General features: G+C 43.2%; 1 protein-coding gene across 1 annotated transcript in view; it reads right to left on the bottom strand.

The window, feature by feature from the left end:
* Window positions 1-21,464, bottom strand: part of trit1 (tRNA isopentenyltransferase 1) — a 58,382-nt gene extending 36,918 nt beyond the window's left edge. Inside the window, exon 1 of the mRNA XM_082186913.1 lies at window positions 21,303-21,464. Within this exon, the coding sequence (XP_082043039.1) occupies window positions 21,303-21,449 (147 nt within the window). The 5' untranslated portion in view covers window positions 21,450-21,464. The remainder of the gene's footprint in view (window positions 1-21,302) is intronic.
* Between the last annotated feature and the right edge of the window lie 1,632 nt (window positions 21,465-23,096).

Here is a 23,096-nt window from a genome sequence, read left to right as displayed (position 1 = left end):
GACATGTTTGATTTGATTGATTAAGATGATTGATGATTCTTATTTAGAATGCTGTTGCTATTGCCTCGGTTTGCCTTGTTGATGTCGTGGTGGTGAGGTCCTGCTGTTGGGTCACATGCCCTTCCATGACTTGAATGGCAGGCATCTAATCCCATGCAGCTGCCTGCCTGTGTGTGTGTGTGTGTACATGTTCTAGAGAGCCAGAGTGTCTAATTGAAACTCATTATTAATGAGGACAACTGGTCCATAGAGGGGGGGAGTGAAAGAGAGGAGTGAAAACAGGAACGGAGCAAATGTGGACTCCATATTTCACATCCACATTTTCACATTGTAAAAAGACAATACCAGCATTTATGTGGTAGTAACAGTTGCAACATGGTGTGAGAATCCAAGTGCTCATCACACACAAAAAGTGAGGAAGAGACGGCCGATAAAGTGGTCACAAGGTTGTGTGTTTGCCGACCACAGCCCTAATGGGGTGGGGACAATTTCTCTTTGTGTGAGAATGAGAGAATTCAAAAATTAGAGGGAGACAGAAAGCAAAAGAAAAGGGGGTGAATGAGCAAAAAGGGTGTAGTGAATCCAGTGACCCACACCGCAAACACTCAGACGAGTCCTCAGACAATGGCTTTAGTGTTGAGCTATTACAGCCGGCCGTGGCTGAACCACACAGCACCTCAGGCCACGCACGAGACAGCTGCTCCCCACTATTCATACAGGGGGAAGGGCCATTGAGTACGAGGACAGGAGAGGAGGAGTGACAGTATAACCAAAAGCAAGACTGACGCAGGTCGAAAAATGGATTTATGAGTCAAGACAACAAACTAAATAATAAAAATTGTTAAATGTTGTACTCTCTGTAGTTCCTTCTTTTGAATAAGTTATTACTTTGCGACAGTTAAAATAGTGTGTTCTATATAATATGAATGTGTGCCATATTGCAGTAATGTGTCCACATCATCATCCGTGACGTGTTCAGTTACCGTGAGCTGCATTTACATGCGGGATAGAAACAAAAACTAGCAAACAAAAACAATCTCGAGCGTCAATTTTGATCATGGCTTTTCTTGAAAAGAAAAATAAGATGAACTGACCTGCCAGGGACCGGAATTGGCCGATTTTCCGTATGATTGGCCCAGACCGGTGACCGGCTGGTCAGTCTCACGTCTTTCCAATTTCGAGACGGTCCGTTTTGCTGTCAGCAGCACAGGTAATAATGTCAGACGCACGTTCTGGCTTTCTTCTGTCCAACGGCGAAGTGTCACACACCCGCCTCCTTTCACTCACTTGCTCCGGTTAAATAGTGCTTGCATTGCGCATAATTTTACAAATTCCTGCAGGTTTCGCACTCAGAGCAAAAGAGTGAACCAGTGATCAGTCAGCAAAAATCTGTATCGGCAAGTCATACTTACAAAAATAAATAAATAAATAGGAATCGGCCAAGAAAATTGCAATTGGTGCATCTCTAAAGAAAATGTAATAAAAAAATTAAGACTGCTTGTGGAGCAAGTGGTGGTTTATTGTTGTCTCACTAATTGTGTCATCAGATTCTGCATTAGGACAAGTCACACTGCAGGACTGTGCCTCAAATTTTATCTGAGGTCAAATTTGATCGCAATGGTCATTAAACGGCTGTCGGCGAACATGTTAAACAAGCAATCAAATGCTTCAGATTTTGGCCCAGGATCAGAGCAGTCTTTTAGGATTGTGTCAGAATGTGTCTCAGACAGCCAAATCGTGGCCAAAATCATACAATGTGAAGCCAGCTTTAGCATAATAACCCCAATAATAATTATAATTATTTTATAGTCATATTGAATTGACCAAAACTAGGGTGAATGTGGCCAAAGAAAACTCTTTAAAAAATGTTTTAAATCCGGTCACTTTATGGTTCGAGTTGGTTCTTGTAAAGGGTATTTTCCCTATTCAGATGCACTCCACAGCAAAAATCACCCTAATCATTCATTGCAGAAAAACTAAATATCTTAATATATTTTTTCCTAATGCCGTGCAGCCCTACTACTTGATGAAAACTGTAAGTTCAAGTGCTTAGGAAAGTAATAGCACACCACTCCTCAACAAGATGCTGTACAAAATAAATGCATGACAATTATGGCAATGAGGATAAAAAGAAGACTGGTGCTTCTGTATCAGGGGTGGAAACTACAAACTGAGATTCTCCAGCACCGTACCTCCCACTACACAGCTTCAATGCCCTAACCGTGCAGTCATTCACGCTGCCCCACCCTCCTGCATCTTTCCATCCGTTCCTTCTCTCCTCCAGGAATGGCTCAGTGAAGCCAGGCTAATAAATCATTCACGATCTCGCTCTTTCTCCTCGCTTTAGCGCTATCATGCAGTCATCATTTGTGGAGGCTTTCTGAATCGCACCAAACACACACAACACCCCACCCACAACTAACCCATTTCCGCACCCCATTTCAGGCTTTTCCAGGAGGACAGAACAGGGTGCCAGAGGAGATGAGCAATGGAGAATAAATGAGAGACATCACTTCTATTTCTCGCTTCAGAGTGATGGTTTAACTGGTTATCAGGCAGATCTCGAGCACTGGCGAGGTTTCTCAGACACCAGGATGAATGCAGACGTCACAGCGGGCATGTGCTGTGCCGCCAGTCCTACGAGGCCAGACAGACTGACACAATTGGATTTCATTCATTCAGCTCAAATTGAATTTAGCTGCTGGTGTGTTTGGCAAAAGGGGGGAAATGGTTCCTTCCAAAAGCATTTAGCGCCTGAGTAAACGCAGACAAACTGACTCGACCCTTCAAACGCATAAAAGGTCACATTAACCCTTCTCTTTTCATCTGCATCCTTTAGTTAGAGATCATTTGACAGATGTTTACAGGAATAATTACAATTTTCATGATTTTCTCATGTCTTTTCAAACCTGAATGCTGTTGATTTTTGGCTGTGGAACCTACAAAAAGAATCACATGAATCTTTACATAAAGCAAAACATTTTTGTCGTTGATGTCATTTTAGATTCCCTGTCATTCTTTTATGGTGCACCTGGTCATTAATAATTGCTGTTGTATGGAAAAGAGCTGCATGAACATTCAGTAACTATTTCGATGGTACACTTTACACATTTTCAATTGTTTTACTTCAATGGAAGGTTAGATTTTTGAGAATTTTTTTATAAAATATCAAAAGGATTAACAATACAGATTTATTTTCACAGGCTTCTTTGCTCATATTTGCCAGGGGTACCAATAATTCTGATCACGACTGTAGTTGAAAAGTTACTTATAGCTAGTAGAATGTCTAAAGTGGACCATCGAAATATAGTGTAACAGAACATTCTTCAAAAATTGTTTGTGTGTGTGTGCACGTGACATGACGTGTTCCACAGAAGAAGAAAACAGCCCAAAATGATATGCCAGTTGATTACCAAAGCAGTTTTTCAAATTTTGTCTAAATAAATTAAAAACAAAACCTATTGATTTTGGCTGTGACACGTAATTTTAGACAGCACAACATTAAAAAGTACAGTATTGAAAGATCAGATTTGCTTAAGATTAGCCAAAATGTAAAAAGAGGAAATAACATGCACAATTTAAATACAACATTGACCAATATCGATCAATTAAAATAATTTACATTAATTGAAATAAAGCTGAAATAAAATAAAATAAATATTAGATGAAAGCCTGAAACTTAGAAGCCTTGTTTTGTTTTGTTTTGTTTTGTTTTGTTTTATTAATGAAATATTGCATTGGCAACTAACTGAAAATAAGTTGATAAATGCTAAAAATGACTAAAACTGAAATAAAAATGAAAGCTAAAAAGAAATATTACGAGGTAAAGGGAAAGACATTTAAATGATGATTATAATGCCTTGGTGAACTATTGCATTAAAAACTAATCTAATATTTATGCAAAAATTAAATGCAATCAATTCACAGATCAGGAACATGGTGTCAACTGTACATGACTAAACCTCTGGGAATGCATTCATTTGCAAAGCAGATTGATCGCAATAATTGTTGGGTACATTACATGGCAATGGCCCTGTGGGTTTCCAATGTGGTCCATGCAGTTCTCTTACGAGAGGTTCTCTCGTATTGCGTAAGTTTAGCTTACGCTACGGGTAAAGTCATCTTTTCTCGAGATATGAAGCAAAAAATTATCCTTAATTTTAATATCTTGTCAACGCAGTGCGGCAGCAAGCTGACCTAGAGCAGGCAATCTAGCGTGCTCATAGGCTGCTCTGCGGCAACTGCAGCAGCCTATCACTGAGCCCTTGGCGTGACGTCACGTCCAATGAGCGCGAGCAGCGCGCCTACGCGTCACGGCCCGAGGCGGGGCGTGGCAGAGGGTATAAATACGGGCTGAGAGGCTGCTTTCACTGATTTTTGTCTCTTCAGCGAAGCTCTTCGCATCGCTGATCTTTGAGGAAGCCGCCGTTGAAACCAGCGCTTTGCAAGCCGAGGATTCTGCCTGAGGAAGCCGGCCGCCTTCGCCGCCTTCAGCTATCCCTGCCTGCTTCGCTATCCGGCGAAACATATCCTTTCTATTATGCATTGTATCTCATGTAAAGCTCCGCTCAGCGACAGAGACCGCCATGTTATCTGCGCTCTCTGCCTGGGACCGGACCACGCTGCCCTCGCCCTCGCGGCGGGTGGCTGTGAAATGTGCGAAGAACTGCCGATGTCGACCCTGCGGGCTCGACTCGCCTTGTTCGACGCTCCAGCTGTCTCTCCGTCTGCCTCCACCGGGCCGCGCAAGAAGAAGCGCCGCTCTCAGAGGCCACCGGAACCCGCAGCAGCAGCTGAGCGCTCGCCGGAGCCCCTCCCGCGAGCCTCGCTATCTCCATCTCCTCCCCCCCTTCCCGACGCGCAGCGGCCGGCCTTTGCCCGCACTGCCGTCGCCTCGGGGGATGAAGCGGCCGACGCTGTTTTAACGGACAGCTGCTCTATCCTGGCCTCGGACAGCGAGGAGTGGTCTGGCTCCACCTCCTCTGCACAGGAGTCTAGCCGGTCCCGCGCCAGTGTCGACGCGGAACTGCTCCGCCTCCTCACCAAAGCGGTCGAACAATTGGGACTCGACTGGTCCCCACCGAGGGCGCCCGCGCCTAACCGACTTGACGGGTGTTTTCTGCCTAGCCGCCGCCCAGCGCCTGCCTCTAGGTCAGCACCCTTCCTGCCTGAGCTCCACACTAAGCTCTCTAAGTCGTGGAACGCCCCATTCTCCGCTAGACTCCGCTCACCGGTCTCCTCGACCCTCTCCCAAGTGGACGGGGCCGCCGAGAAGGGATATACTCAAATTCCCCCGGTGGAAGATGCTGTGGCAACGCACCTTTGCCCGCCATCCGCCAGATGGCGCTCAAAGTCTGCCCTGCCGTCCAAGGCCTGCAGGACCACATCAGCACTCGTCGGCCGCGCCTTCTCCGCCGCCGGCCAGGCTGCTTCCGCCCTGCATTCAATGGCTGTGCTCCAGATCCTCCAAGCCGATCTCCTCCGAGAGCTGGACGAGAAAGGCCCGGATCGCGCCGTTCTCACGGACCTGCGTAGCGCGACGGACCTCTCCCTTCGCGCCACAAAGTCCGCTGCACAAGCCATCGGGAGAGCTATGGCCTCGCTCACCGTCACCGAAAGGCACCTTTGGTTGACGTTGGCGGATATGAGCGAATCCGAGCGTTCAGTGTTCCTCAACGCACCGCTCTCTCCCACCGGCCTGTTCGGCCCAGCGGTCGCCGGGATCGTCGATCGCTTCTCGGAGGTGCAGAAGGCATCGCAGGCGATGAATCTCTTCCTGCCCCGCCGCTCGAGTTCGTCTGCAGGCCGCTCTCAGCAGCCTCCTGCACGGAACTCCTCTCAGCGCTCTGCCCAGCCTCCGTCTTCGCAGCGACGACAGGGCGGCCGCCCTAGGTCGCGCTCAACCAGCCGTCACAAACCGCCTCCCCCCCGGGGACCCCGGCCCAAGGTGACGCTCAAGCCTGAGCCCGCGAAGTCCTCCTAGCGGCTGCAAGGAGGAAAAGATGGCTGAGTCCCGCTGCGGCCGGACCGCCATCAAAGCGCCCAGCTCTGCCAGTCCCCTTAGAAAAGGCTACTGCAGCAGCTTACATCGCAGCCAACGAGCCAGTAATACAACTCTCTCGCCTGCACACAAACGCCGTTTTCACGGCGACCCAGAGAAATCTCATAAAGAGTATGGTTTCGGGTTTTCCGGCTCACGCCGAAGGTGTCATGAGTGTAGAATTTGTGCCCACGCCCCAGTGCTCACCACTACACACAAACACGATCTCCCCGGTAACGCTCACAGAGCGCACTCTCATAAAGCGGGCACGCGCCGCTCGAGTGCTAAAGGTAGAGAATGTGCCCGCTCTTCCAAGCCCACACCTACCCACTGCCCGCTCTGTCACACAGTTATCCCGGGACGCAGATCCTCTAAAGCTCCCTTACACTGGCCGTGTTGCATATGTAAGCCCTGTGCCCGCTCACGAGCGCGCGCACTTACTATCAAACACGTTAAACCTCATGCCGCTCTCGCGCCACGGGTTTCTAGCATCAAAATGTGCCCCGTCCCCAGTGACCGAGCCGTTATGTGCTGTACAGCCAGTCACCATTGTTCGCGAGCCCCCATATTCGAGCACCGGCAGCGCGCGCGCCGCCCCGTCCTCTCTGATAGAGGTTCCCCATCCCGCCCAGCGCGGCGATCCGAACCCAGAGATCATTCGACCCCTAGCTATGTGTGCGAAAGCATGGCAAGCTATCCAGGGCGTGTCAGAATGGGTGCTGAATACTATAATGCACGGCTATTCGCTTCAATTCGCTCGCCGTCCCCCGCGCTTTCTAGCACGGACAGAGACGAGAGTGAATACAGAAGTAGCGCATCTGCTTCAGGCAGAAATAGCAAAGCTGCTGCACAAAGGGGCTATAGAACAGGTGCATCCTTCTCAGAGCGAGTCGGGCTTTTACAGCCGTTATTTCCTCGTACCCAAGAAGGACGGAGCGCTGAGACCTATTTTAGATCTGAGACATTTGAACAAAGCTCTCATGAGACGGCCGTTCAAAATGATCACAACCAGACAAATCCTCGCGCAAATTCGCCCGGGAGACTGGTTCATCTCTCTCGATCTAAAGGACGCATATTTTCAGATTCAGATAATACCCCGTCACAGGCCATTCTTGAGATTCGCCTTCGACGGTCGGGTATATCAGTACACCGTCCTGCCGTTCGGTCTATCTTTAGCACCCCGTACATTTACGAAGTGCATGGACGCGGCTCTCTCTCCCCTGAGGAGACAAGGAATGCGGATACTGAATTATCTGGACGACTGGCTAGTCCTCGCGCAGTCAGAGGCAGAGCTTTTGTCTCACAGAACAGCGCTTCTCAGCCATCTGGAATGCTTGGGTCTCTCGGTCAACTGGACCAAGAGCTCATTACTACCCCGCCAGTCGACTTCCTTTCTCGGAATAGAACTGGACTCGGTGGCTATGACGGCCAGATTGTCAGAGCAGCGCGCGCGCCGCATTCGACATCTCGCCGCGTCTTTCCAGACGGGCAGTCAGGTTCCGCTGAGGACATTCCAGCGAGTCCTGGGGCATATGGCCTCAGCTGCAGCAGTGCTCCAGCTGGGCTTACTGCGCATGCGCCCGCTTCAACGCTGGCTGAAAGCGCGAGTGCCTCACCGAGCCTGGACGGCCGGCCGCTTACGAGTCAGAGTGAATCATGGCTGTGTTTCAGCCCTGCAGCCCTGGCTAGCAGCCGAATGGTATCGTACGGGAGTGACGATGGGAGTTGTCTCGCACCGGAAAGTTGTCTCGACAGATGCGTCCAACCTAGGTTGGGGAGCGCTATTAGAGGGCAGACCGGTCTATGGCCCTTGGTCAGACCAGGAGAGTCACCTTCATATAAACTGTCTAGAGATGCTGGCGGTCGAGAAAGCGCTCAAGCACTTCCTCCCATACCTACAGGGCCACCATGTACTAGTCCGCACGGACAACATGTCAGTGGTAGCCTATGTGAACCGTCAGGGCGGTGTCAGATCCAAAACTCTCTGCGCCCTGGCGGAACGCCTCCTTGTATGGGCTCAGCACTCACTGCGCTCGCTGAGAGCCGCGCATGTGCCGGGTCTCCTGAACGAGGGTCCAGACAGACTGTCCAGGGACAATGTTCCCCTGGGGGAGTGGTCTTTGCATCCCCAAACAGTCCAGTCGCTGTGGCGCCGTTTCGGCAGAGCGGAAGTCGACCTCTTTGCGTCAAAAGACAACGCGCACTGCCCACGGTTCTTTTCCAAAAGCGAGGACGCGCTGGCCCAAACCTGGCCCAGCGGCCCGCTTTACGCTTTTCCCCCTGTCTCTCTGCTGCCACAAGTCATCGGGAGAATCAGGGAAGCGCGCCACACGGTGCTCCTCATAGCCCCGTATTGGGAGAATCAGACGTGGTTCCCAGATCTAATACGGCTGGCGGACACACCCCCCTGGCCGATACCGGTGAGAAGAGACCTTCTCTCTCAAGCCCGCGGCTCGATCTGGCATCCTCATCCAGAGCGCTGGTCTCTGCATGTATGGATAGTCAACGGATACCCGTTGACTTGCCAATAGGGGTTGTGAACACGATCACACAGTCTAGAGCTCCCTCTACGAGACGGCTCTACACATCTAAATGGTCTGTGTTTAATAAATGGTGCACCGCCCAAGGGCTGGATCCACAAACATGTGAGGTGTCGCGTGTGCTTTGTTTCCTCCAAGAGCTGTTGGACATGGGCAGGTCCCCCTCCACGCTCAAAGTATATGTTGCGGCCATATCAGCTTTTTCCGACTCGGCGCTGGGCCGCGCATTAGGGAGGAATGAGCTCATTATCCGCTTCCTTAGAGGAGCTAGGAGGATGAACCCCCCGCGACCCCCCTCGGTTCCTATTTGGGATCTTTCCCTGGTCTTAGAGGCCATGAAAGCGCATCCCTTTGAACCCATGGAAACTGTGGATATGAAATACCTCACGCTCAAAACCGTTTTTCTGATAGCCCTGTCTTCAGTCAAACGTGTGGGTGACCTGCATGCGTTATCAGTTAACGCGGCATGTCTCGAGTTCGGACCTAATGACTCTAAAGTTATTCTCAAACCGAGACACGGTTATGTCCCCAAGGTGTTGGGCACACCCTTCAGAGCACAGGTCATTTCTCTCTCAGCTTTGCCGGCTACCGGCAGCGAAGTTGACAGTAATCTCCTTTGCCCTGTCAGAGCGCTGAGAAATTACATTACGCGCTCCGCCGCCATGAGGCGCTCGGAGCAGCTTTTCGTTTCGTTTGGTGGGCGCACCAAGGGTCTCGCCGCCTCGAAACACACTCTGTCCAGATGGATAGTGGACGCTATTGCAGCTGCTTATGCGTCTAAAGACCTGCAATGCCCTTTGGGCATCAGAGCCCACTCTACTAGAGGCATGGCCTCGTCATGGGCTTGGACTAGCGGAATTTCTATTCACGACATTTGTACGGCGGCGGGCTGGGCCTCCCCGTCTACATTTGTTAGATTTTACAATCTAGAAGTTCCCGCCCTGCAGGCTAAACTTTTATCAGTCTAAATCTCGCGTAGGCCGGCCCACTTCTGTGCGCGGGCTACTGCTGTTTGATTTAGCCCTCCTGGTTGAGCTGTACAATATAAGGGTTGGTTAGTCAGACCGGCCGCGCCGTTCTGTTCCCCCTACTATGTGCTTATGTACTTGCGCTAGCCATATCATTGGCCGCCTGGCTCACACTCTCGTGTTCCCCGGGCTTCCCTGGGACTCATTCAGTGGATGCCGGGCGCGCACGGCGTTGACAAGGGAGTTCCCGTAGCGTAAGCTAAACTTACGCAATACGAGAGAACCTCTCGTAAGAGAACGTACTCGGTTACCTAACGTAACCTCTGTTCTCTCTAGAGAGGGAACGAGTATTGCGTAACCCGCCGTGCTCGCGCCACGAGCTCACTCGCTTCTGCGACAAAAACCAGTGAAAGCAGCCTCTCAGCCCGTATTTATACCCTCTGCCACGCCCCGCCTCGGGCCGTGACGCGTAGGCGCGCTGCTCGCGCTCATTGGACGTGACGTCACGCCAAGGGCTCAGTGATAGGCTGCTGCAGTTGCCGCAGAGCAGCCTATGAGCACGCTAGATTGCCTGCTCTAGGTCAGCTTGCTGCCGCACTGCGTTGACAAGATATTAAAATTAAGGATAATTTTTTGCTTCATATCTCGAGAAAAGATGACTTTACCCGTAGCGTAAGCTAAACTTACGCAATACTCGTTCCCTCTCTAGAGAGAACAGAGGTTACGTTAGGTAACCGAGTACGTTTTCAGACAGCAGGTTCTGTCTGCTTTGAGGCCTGATCCATTAATCCACCGCACAGGGTGATGTTAGTGCGAACAAGTGCTCAAACAGATGCAATGCCTTATCAAAGAGCTCTAAGAAAATGAGCAGAAATCAGACAAATGCTTTAAAGGCCTGCGTCCAGTATTCAAATCAGGTTGATAAATGATTCTCTTTGAATTACGGTTATCCCGTGAAACAGGAGAGCACAGATGTGTCAAGGCCTGTCATTTGTCATGTGGGGAAAGTCAAAGGAAGAGAATGGAAAAGAGGCAGCAAATCCTTCGGTCCAAATCGGTTTTTGAAAGGGTCTTCACATTATGTCACAAGGTTACATAAAGTTCAGGTAACTGGTTATTGAGTATGTGAATGGGCCTTCAAGACTCTTAAGCACTGCTGAGAGTCTGTTGAAATTGGTAATCATAGGAGAACGGCGATCAAGTAAAAGTAAACGCTTCAGAGTCATTTACTACCAAATTCACAGCTCAGGCTAAAGAGCAAGTGCTTGCTGGGCTCTAGACTGACACTGAAAAAGTTACAAAAGAGAAAGATGGTTTAAATTATTTTATTTATTTTTTCAATTAAAAATCAACATAAACACTTCCATTGGAACCCAACGTCAATCAATTCAGAATTACACCAAGTGTTAAAAGGAGGTTTACGCGCACATAAAGAACACCAAACCTGGGGTCAAAGGCCAAGGTAGTTTTTATGGCATTATGCTGAGAGTAGAGATCCAATTATTAGCAGAAGTTCTTATGAACTGAGTGAAACGTGATAATGTGTCACTCAGTCAGAATGATTACGTCTCTCTGCATTTATCAATGGCCTCCTCAAATTGAAACAGATGTTTAAAGACTGAATACATTTATTTAAAACAGAGATGCCCAAAACTAGGTCTGTGATGATCTTTTAAGCCAGTGGTTCCCAATCCTGGTCCTGGGGACCCACAGCTCTGCACAGTTTGCATGTCTCCCTCATTTAACACACCTGATTCAGATCATCATCTCATTAGGAAAGAGCTCTGAACTGAACTGGGTGTGTCAGATAAAGGAGACATACAAACTGCGCAGAGCTGTGGGTCCCCAGGACCAGGATTGGGAACCACTGTTTTAAGCCATATCAAAAGACACCATTAAATTATTATTAATCATTTTTAATTTAGATTTAAAATAAAACACAAATTAACATTCTATAGTAGAGCTGCACGGTTCTAGATAAAATGAGAATAAACAATTTTTTGTATAAAATAGAGATCACAATTCTCTCCCGATTCTGAATAGACAACTAAACAAAATAACATGCAATTTACTAGAGGTTCTGACTAAATGATAATTGCTGCAGTCTCTTAAAAAAAGAATATTGAATTAATTTGAATTAAACTTTTATCCAAGTACTTCTGTGATCATTTGAATTATTGTAACAGAAATACTGATTCTGTGTAGTTGAAAAGTCTGTTTGTGAAGCTGTTTCATTCCTACAGTAGTCTACATGACAACTGCTCTCTCTGGGACGGCAGCAGCTCCAACACAGATTTGAATGTTTGATTAAATGGGTTTTTGAATCAAGATATTTTAATTATTAATCGCACAGCTCGATAAAATAGTTAGGTATAATGCAACATATACTTTCATCCCACTGCCCTCAATAAAGTTAGATTTTTGACCCTTCTTAGTAAATGCAGCCAAAATCTGATTAAAAGTCTCTGCTTAATTCAGTTCAATAATTGATTTGACCATATTTTTAAATGTATTTGGCTATCTGTCAATTGGCTGAATAATTCAAGCTTTGCATTGTAATAATACTATAAATGGTTACACTTTATTTTGATAGTCCACTTTAGACATTCTACTAACTCTCAGAGTATTAGTAGACTATTAGAATTAATTTAGGGTTAGTATAATAAATTGACGTAGTTGCAAAGTTACTTATAGTCAGTAAAATGTTTGTTGGGGGACCATCAAAATAAAGTGTTAGCAGACAGTCTACTAATACTCTAATGACTGGTAGTTGACATGAAGTTGCAAAGATGCTTATACTGTAGTAGAATGACTAAAGTGGACTATGGAAATAAAGTGTTACCCTATAATCAACAAATGACGGACAATAACATCACTGCTTTATGGATTCCTAATGGCTACTCCGTGTTATTAGCTACCATTCAGTATAACTGGGCTCCAGTCATTTAGCAGGTCATTGTAGCCCAAACAACAGCATGGGTGTTTGTACGGGTTTTTCCGGGGTGTCTCGTTTCTGTGTAATCCATGTTACCATGATACCCTTAAACCCTTTGGATTTCTTTTACACTGATCAAAAGCTGACACCAGCAAAGAGTAGTACAATCGGTTCCGCATCAGTGTGCCCAAACACCCACTAAAGTCCATTAATAACCGTTTGCGCTAAAGTCTCCTGGTCCTTCACTCTAGTGAATGGCCTATTAAAAAGGCTGTTGGGATCTTGAAGACCTTGTGTAAAAAGCAGGATGCCCTAAGCATCTAAAAATCCCTTCTTACTTTTCTCCAGTTACAGCCTTAAGTGACACTCAGCCGGGGTTCCCATGAGCAGTTTGTCGACCCAAGGTCCATTGAACCCTGCCCTCCCTTGACCTTTCATGTCACTACTCGCTCCAAAAGAAAGAATTTGGGTACCAGACTTCAACAAACCATTATTCAAATATTTAATCCAAAACCTGACCACATGAACAATCGGTCGTTCTCTCAGCTAAGTCCCATTCTACCCCTCCGTACAGTACTCCCATTCAAAATGTAAATAGTGCCCTGTGTAAGCTGCATGGCCACTGAATGTGCAATGAAAGCTACTGTGCATAATAGGCGTATAGGCACCAATTCAGCACGTCAATAGTGGCTTCCCAGCAGCCAGCCTGTAACAGTGCTCAGAACTCAATGAAAAAACCCAACTCACCCTAGCACAAACATGCATTATTTATCAATGGACAAATGCAATACTTATAAATACTCTACAAATACATAAAAGCACACATTTACTACTGCTAGCTCAATCCAAAGCTCTCATTGACTCTTTGTCTCTTGTGGAGCGTTCCACCAGCGAGGGGTCTTGAAGGAGCCAGCTTGCTGCTCAGTGTGTGAGCAGTGGATGCGACCGCACTGCAGCACAAGGGGAGAAATTTTATTAGCGTAACCCAATTAACTGCACCAGGTGACAGCCATGCCACTCTCAATAGAGCAATACATCCTCAAGGATGAAAGAAGGACAACTAGAGTTTCACATTTTCTTTGGAATATAACTTTTGCCTTTGCAAAAGTTGCTATGTGGTTGCTAAGGTGTTGTGAGTGGTATTGTCGTGCGGTTGCTAGAGTATTATGGGTGGATGCTAAGTCAAAAGAGTCCACGGCCAAACCCAGAGCTGCACAATTTATCAAAATGAAACTGAAGGCGCGACATTGCTTAGTGTGATTAACAAATCACAAAGGCTGCAGTTTAATTAAATATATGCGATTTGTTTCAGAGTGAAGTGTGAAACTGTGTTCTTTTATCTGTTCATGATCTAGTGTTTTCAGTCTCTCAAAATGGCTCAATCACTCCGCCCAAGTAGCAGTGCTTCGCCTTCTGAGAATATAGTTCCCAGTATGTATACGGTTAGAAGATGTCTGTCTGTCATGTGACCTTGTTATTTGTACACGCTGTGACTATACAAAATCACAACATGTAAATAGGAAAATGTTGGCGTTATTTTGTCACTTACTGGGAGCAGTATATGCTAGCTGGAGCCATTTTCCTCCAGTCTTTGTGCTAAGCTAGACTAGCGGTGGGTGCGACAGACAGAATTACGGCACGCACGGAGATGAAAAGGGTATGGATAGACTTATCTAACTCTGGGGGATACAGTGAATAAGCTAAAGTCCCAAAAAGTCGGCGTGTTCCTTTAAACTAAAGCTGTTATTGACAACAGCCAGGATATAAGTTTCAAGGGCTCCCTGCGGTGCCCACTGTTACGTTATGATAAGGTGAATAAAATTTGAGGTATCATTCATGTCTGTAGTCCAGGCATGCAGGACGAGTTATGCACAGAAGTTGCAAAATGCAACTAATTAAGGAGCTATAGAATAGCAGCAACAACAAAAAAAAAATTGGGAGAAAACTGTCACATTTAAGGGAAACTATGTAACACAGAAATTGTCATAAGGATACTTTGCCAATTATGTAATCTACAGGTACTGCATTTATAAATATTACGTAATTATCATCATTTCAACTATACACGTCAACGTACTTAAAAGGGTCATGAACTGGATTATTTTATTATTTTATAATGTTTCCTGGGGTGCCCTTATGATGTTAGTATGATGTCATAATTTAGAAATAAAAGGCATTTTTCCTACCCTGATTTTAGACTCTGATTTGAACGCTGATGTGATTGGCTGACATATGAAATAGCTAGTATTACATGTGGAACTCTCTCTCTCGAAATCTTTTACAACTTTTTTACTATTACAGCTATCGAGATGAACAAATCATGAGAAGTTTTTAAAATATTTAGCTCTATTCCATCACATGAAAGTTTGTAGTGATGTGCATTGAGCAGATGACAGACAGTCTGTTGATCGCGTGAATGAAAAGATCATATTGCAACGCAATTTCTGCACTCTCACTAATGCTTTCACCAAATAATGCAAACACGATGTAAATACAGTAAGCTTCGTTGTGCAGTGTTACAGCGTCATTGATTTCATAACGAGTTTTGGCGAGTGTCCAGATGAACTCACGCTGTGTGATTGACAGCTTGGGCGATTGGAAAGGGATCGTTCTTTGATCGATTTCTGTATATAATTTAATCACAGTTTAAATAAGATTATTTTCATCCTACTAAGAGAAATGATGTGAAGATGATCGTTTAGTCACTAGCTTGATTTACTGATGCATAAACAGTATTAACTGATTTTGAGAGAAAGATTATCTTTTTGAAGATTTCTGACTTACACATCAGAAATCACTGATCAGGCATTGGAATAAACATGGTTACTTAGCCTAGATGTTTGTGGCATTGCTGGCAGATCCATATCGAAAAAGTCTGTTTGCAAAGCCTGCGTCACTGAATTGTCAAATAATCCACAGTGAAATGCCCTGAATATAAACAAATAATGCACCGCTAAGACCTTCACATTGTTGAAAAAAAAACAACACACACTTTCCTAGAATCAGGATCCTTTGGAAGGTAATGGCATTGATCCTGTGTCGATCTTTACTCTTTCTCATGTCATTCACTAACACTCCAGTGGGCGAGGCCAAAGACACGGTGATGTAGACATAGGCGTTGATATTCTTCTGCAAAGGCGGTCTTTCGCTGCCCTGTGACATCACAAGTCTCCACTTTTGAGATCCTGTCGTTTTATGGCCATGGTTTCAAAAAAAGCAGTTTTTGGAATAACAAGGAAGTTTTGAGTTTTGAAACTTACTGGGTATTTTTATAGTATAACGACCTCTTAACTGTCAAAAGACCAAGGGCAATTTTTATTCTCAGTTCATGACTCCTTTAATCAAATGTCCTAGCACACTTTCAACCAATAAAATAGATGAACTACACCCAGTTCAACTTTGGGAATGGGCCAAATTTCCACATCCTGAATGAGGCTTTAATGTATGATTAAACTGACCCAAATTCAAAAGCAGAAAAGTCCCTTTCTATTGAGAATAATAGACAGGCCTATATGCAAATGCGGTACCAAACCTTCACTAAGCCCACCCCCTGAGTTCCCAGGCCTTGTTTCCAGGGAGTCCATGCAGACAAAGCCTTTTCATCTGTTACTGACACAGACTTGGTGGAGGATGCAGCACCTCAGCTATTTCACCTGATCATAGCTGCAAAGAGCTAGATAATCTGGTAGAAAAACTAAAGTTCTTGAATTGCATAAAAGTTGACAATGACACAGTAAAGCTATATTCTAATTCCTCAATATTTGCAATAACACCATAGACGCTAAGGCAACTAGAGGAGTCAGATTAAATCAAAATGCATTTGGAAGGCTAAAGTGAGCAAGTAGGCTAATGCATGCCTGGGTGGTCACATTATTTAAAGGGGAGGTTCAAACGTCAAAAAGTAATGAATAAACATCTGGATTCAGCCTTGTACTGATGAGTTAATGGTCTGGCGGTGACCAATGAGCTTCTACTTAGACTGCGAACTAAGCCACTGTAATATTCAGATTTGACTGATGGAGAAAAAAAGCAGTTCCTCCAGTTTTTTTTTAATTCCACGATTGTGGAACAACTCAAAATCAAAATCTCGCTTTTGCGATCCTGCATTAGGCTATTCATAATTTCAAAAAACAAACAAAAAAAAAACAGTACTACAAAAAGTTAGACATGTAAAGGCCTGCTCACACCAAAAATGATAAATATAGCTGTAACTAGGGCTGGCCCATATTTCCCGCATTTTTCGATTAATTCAAATTTGAAGTTTTTCCACTATTTTATTATTTTTATATCGAGAAATCAATGTTTTGGAAAAATTTTTTTGCAAATGTTACACTTAGACATGTTGACAATATGGCAAAGATAACAGTTTAGAGATGAAAACGATCGGACCACATGATGGCGCACCTGATTAAACGCTCTGTGTGATGCGCTTTACGAACGTAGAACACATCACCAGTCTTAAGCGGCTGTTCACACAGAATGTGTAACTTCGTTGAAAAAAACAAGATGGGAAAAAAGCAAAGTTATTAGATAAGAGTTTAACTTTTTTTTTCAACCTGAGTGTCATGTTTTTAGAATGCCATTTCATGGGTGAGACACTGCAAAAGTTATTTTATTTATTTATATATATATATATATATATATATATATATATATATATATATATATATATATATATTTATTTATATATATATATATATATATATATATATGTATATGAATATATGTATATGAATATATATATGTATATGAATATATATATATGTATATGAATATATGTATATGTATATGTATATGAATATATGTATATGAATATATATATATATATATATATATATATATATATATATATATATATATATATATATATATATATATTAGAGGTGGGCATAGATTAATTTTTTTAATCTAGATTAATCTAGATTAATTTTGAAATTAATCTAGATTAATCTAGATTAAAATGGCTCATTTGAATTCTGCCGAAGGCATTCAGAATATGTATGCTACCCAAATAATGACTATAAAAGTAAGTCTTTGAGAACGGGTTTCTCAAGCCAGGTGGCGCATTAGACCAGGGGCTCATCTCCTGTTTCCAAAATGCATCACAAACCGCTTGAGAAAGCTGTTCTACTCATAGACTGTAAAAGGTTACTACTGTACTGTTACCGTCCGTAGGCAACATTAGGTAGGCCTATGTTATTATCAACTACTATAGGCTATCAATTAGGGATGGGCGATATGGCCTAAAATCTATATTGTGATATACATTGCACATTGCAGCCTCTTGCGATAACGATATACAGTATATTATAATAAAACCATTTCAGAACAGATTACACAGACCCATGCTAAACAACTGCTAAATGTTTTTTTTTTTTAAAGGGTGTATGTAGTTTTGAGAACATATATTGTGCAAAACTGTAAGTATACAACATAATTTTGCAGATAAATAAAATTTAAGTACACTAGCTGCAGAGACTTAAGTAGGTCTAATGTTTATTATGGCTTGGAGCTTATGAAACCCAAATTTAAAATTAGAATATTGTCTAACTGATGTCTTTTCAGTTAAAAAGAAACACAACAACGATTCTTAAAATCGAGATTATGTGCTACACCACTAAGATATATTGGAATGGGAATAATACGCGCGCGCTGGTATTCAGTGATATCATGTTTCGTTTTGAATTTGAGGTGGTCGAACGGATTAGTCGTGTGTTAACTTACCGAACTGTTACCCCACACACTCTGTATATAGTTTGCTGCTGCTCGTCTGACGGCTTAAACCCGAACCAAGTCCAAATAATGGATGTGGCACCGATCTTTTTCACCAGCTTTCACTTTCAGCCGTGTTTACTTAAGATGACGACGAATATGCGTTGCAGCCGGGTTTACCTCGCGGCCGCGGGTAGATTGCGTCATCATAGCTTGTGTAGTATAGAGCCATCTCCCAACCCAACTTGGAGAATAGATTAACGGCGATATTTTTTTTATCGCGCGATAAGAGTCTCGCGTTAACGCAGCACGTTAACGCCGATAACGGCCCACCACTAATATATATATATATGTACACTCACCTAAAGGATTATTAGGAACACCATACTAATACTGTGTTTGACCCCCTTTCGCCTTCAGAACTGCCTTAATTCTACGTGGCATTGATTCAACAAGGTGCTGAAAGCATTCTTTAGAAATGTTGGCCCATATTGATAGGATAGCATCTTGCAGTTGATGGAGATTTGTGGGATGCACATCCAGGGCACGAAGCTTCCGTTCCACCACATACCAAAGATGCTCTATTGGGTTGAGATCTGGTGACTGTGGGGGCCATTTTAGTACAGTGAACTCATTGTCATGTTCAAGAAACCAATTTGAAATGATTCGAGCTTTGTGACATGGTGCATTATCCTGCTGGAAGTATTCATCAGAGGATGGGTACATGGTGGTCATAAAGGGATGGACATGGTCAGAAACAATGCTCAGGTAGGCCGTGGCATTTAAACGATGCCCAATTGGCACTAAGGGGCCTAAAGTGTGCCAAGAAAACATCCCCCACACCATTACACCATCACCACCAGCCTGCACAGTGGTAACAAGGCATGATGGATCCATGTTCTCATTCTGTTTACGCCAAATTCTGACTCTACCATCTGAATGTCTCAACAGAAATCGAGACTCATCAGACCAGGCAACATTTTTCCAGTCTTCAACTGACCAATTTTGGTGAGCTCGTGCAAATTGTAGCCTCTTTTTCCTATTTGTAGTGGAGATGAGTGGTACCCGGTGGGGTCTTCTGCTGTTGTAGCCCATCCGCCTCAAGGTTGTGCGTGTTGTGGCTTCACAAATGCTTTGCCGCATATCTCGGTTGTAACGAGTGGTTATTTCAGTCAAAGTTGCTCTTCTATCAGCTTGAATCAGTCGGCCCATTCTCCTCTGACCTCTAGCATCAACAAGGCATTTTCGCCCACAGGACTGCCGCATTCTGGATGTTTTTCCCTTTTCACACCATTCTTTGTAAACCCTAGAAATGGTTGTGCGTGAAAATCCCAGTAACTGAACAGATTGTGAAATACTCAGACCGGCCCGTCTGGCACCAACAACCATGCCACGCTCAAAATTGCTTAAATCACCTTTCTTTCCCATTCTGACATTCAGTTTGGAGTTCAGGAGATTGTCTTGACCAGGACCACACCCCTAAATGCATTGAAGCAACTGCCATGTGATTGGTTGATTAGATAATTGCATTAGTGCGAAATTGAACAGGTGTTCCTAATAATCCTTTAGGTGAGTGTATATGAATATACACATATATATATATATATATATATATATATATATGAATATATATATATATATATATATATATATATATATATGAATATATATATATATATATATATATATATATATGAATATATATATATATGAATATATATATATATATATATATATATATATATATATATGAATATATATATATATATATATATATATATATATATATATATATGTATGTATATGAATATATATATATGTATATGAATATATATATATATATATATATGAATATATATGTATATGAATATTAATTAATTAATCGTGGTTTGTGTTTACACAATATATGTGTGTGTACCACTGTGTATAATTATTTTGTATATATTAATACACACACATGCATGTACAATTTTAAGAATTGTATTTATTTATTTTTAAAATATTTATATTTATATATAATTTAAATATTTTTATAGTATATATACATGCATGTGTGTATTTATATATACAAAATAATGACACAGTACACACACATATATATTATGTAAACAAACTTTTATTTTGGATGTGATCAATCCCGATAACTAGTACCAGATTTATTATGTTTTAGCTATTCTGTTTTGCAGGGATCTTAAAATAAAAGATGTTTTCCCCCATGTGCTCCTTTTTGTGGCACAGCTCAGGTGACTGCCATCAGTCTGCAGTTGAGCAGACGTGTACTTCTCTGGGTATCTGCACCAGTGGTGTAAATGCCGTTGGGATTCATGGTAATGCTAATGGACAGCTTTCTCCTTGATGTACTTTGGTTTGGATATAAAGTTTGGTATCAGATGGTGGACAGGAGGGAGGACTGTTATGCAACATGCCCTATTGAGCTTGTGCTGAAGATGGCTGCTTTGGTCAAAATTATTCAAACATAACCAAACAAATGATTCAGACTTACAAGTGGAACAGTGCAGATGGTCACTAACTTTCTATATTTAGTGAAACCCATCAAAACAGATAAGAAAACTGAGCAATGACCACCTTTAGATTACCCATGCATACGGCCAATTAACATCCCCCGAAATAAGAAACCAGTTATTATATGTTGTTTGTCATAAGAGTGTGGTGGTAGTGGATCAGTATACACGACTTTATGACAAATTAATAAATTATGAGCGCGTGGAGCATTGTCAAAAATGGCGACCAGTGATGGGCACGAGGAAACAAAATAACTCTAAATCCTCAAACGTTTGCGATGCGCTAGGCAAAACATTCACACAACGTTTGCTGCAACCTATTTTCGGGAGGAAAGGTAATTATAAGCCTGTATATATTTTTTTGGAGTCCAAATGCTTTTGGCCTGCTGATGTTCTGGTTTAACGCATTATAAAACTAGTATCTGCATTTTAAAGTTTTGACAAATGACGCAGTCCCATTATAAAACATTAACGGTTTAATTTTGCAGCTCTGCTGTTTTAAAAACGAGCTGTCATTTATTAATAGCAATGCCCTTTCACTTGCTTCCCTGTTTGACAGATGATGCAGCAGATCGCTCGACTTACCTGCATGGAATCAGCGCTTATAATTTCCCCATTCAGCCTTTTCCCGATCTCGATAGCCAGTTTGGATTTGCCGGATCCAGTGGCTCCTAAAATCACCACTAAAGACGGAGCGATGCCTTTCTTGAGTACACGCGTGGCGGCCGCCATGACAGAAGCCTCTCAGGACGGTTGAGGAATGATCTGAGCATGTGCGTTGACTTCGCCTCGGAGGAGGGAACTGTATCCAAGCAACTAAAACGGTTACCATAGCAACGAGATTGAAGGATTCAATTATAGCAGGTACGGTAAGGCAATGGTGTTTCATTCAGAGATAGGACAAAAGTTATTATAATCAAACAAAAAGTACTTGGAAAACAGGAATCTAGATTATGGACAATAAAATGGCACTGTGTGTTCCAAACACGGATGAATCAAGTTGAGTTGGTACAGATTTTCATCATTCAGGACCCACTCAGTACACTCAGGATCCTGTTAGCTAATAACATAGTGCTAGTTACTAGTAATATGGTGAACCTAGCATCAGTATCCTTGCCTTCATTGCAGTAATGACAGCTTTGAGTTTTCATTCACATTATCTGATCGGTTGGCGTAGTTTTTAATCGTTTAATTTGCAGCTTTGACACCATTGTTGACTTTAACTGGTCGACTCGCGAGCCTTCCGGAAGAACACGGGTATGAATAGCTCTCTTCCGTCTCCATGGCAACTGAGCGTTCTGGGCCAGGGAAAAGAGATGATGATCGTTGCCATTACGACGTGTCAACTAAAAGCGGCTCTCGCTAATGAAACGATCGAATCGACTTCACACACACTCGTACAGGTGTTGATGGAGTAGCACAGCTCTTATGCCACATACAGTAAAATCTTTCCCTGTTTTCTGGCATTGCTGAGCCAATATGATATCATATAATACTTTATTATCAGTCTGAAATTTTTCTTGTAAGACAGTATCTATGTACAATATATAATATTGTATAAACAGAAGTTATTATGGTTAATTTTCATAACCAATCACTGCTCTTCTAGTGTCTAGATATTAAAGGGATAGTTCACCCAAAATTGAAAATTCGGCCATCATTTACTCACCCTCAGGTTGTTCCAAACCTGTATTTGTTTGTTCTGTCGAACACTAAAGAAGATATTTTGAAGAATGTTGGAAACTGAACAATTCTGGGGCACCAATGACTTCCATGGTATTTTTTTTCCTACTATGGAAGATCAAGATGATCAAAATGTCTTGAGATCAACTTAATCTGATTCAAACAAACGTTATCGTTTACTCACGCTGATACTGTTCCAAGCCTGTATGACTTTAGTCTCAGTCACTATTACATCTTTTTCATACAATTAAAGGAATAATTCACCCAAAAATGAAAATTATCCCAGAATTAACTCACCCTCAAGCCATCCTAGGTGGATATGACTTTCTTCTTTCAGTCGAACACAGTCGGAGTTATTTTAAATAACATCCTGGCTCTTTCAAGCTTTATAATGGGAGTGAATAGAGCCTGTGTTTTTGAAGCTCCAAAAAGCGCATCCATCCATCATAAAAGTAATCCATACAGTTCAAGTTGGTTAATAAATGCCTTCTGAAGTGAAGCAATGGGTTTTTGTAAGAAAAATATCCGTATTTAAAACTATATGAACTATAATCACTAGCTTCCGGAAACAGCCGTTCGCCTGTCCATGAGTGAGTCGAGTTTCGGCAGAAGGGTGACCTCTGACCTGATGATGTATGACAAATATGTTTTCCTCTTTCCTCTGCGCTTCCACATTCATCAATTCTCCCCTCAGCT

The sequence above is a fragment of the Leuciscus leuciscus genome, assembly GCF_965113295.1.
Source record: "Leuciscus leuciscus genome assembly, chromosome: 12".
NCBI classification, from domain to species: domain Eukaryota; kingdom Metazoa; phylum Chordata; class Actinopteri; order Cypriniformes; family Leuciscidae; genus Leuciscus; species Leuciscus leuciscus.
Note: the sequence above shows the minus strand (reverse complement) of the source record. Positions and strands in the feature narration are given on the sequence as shown.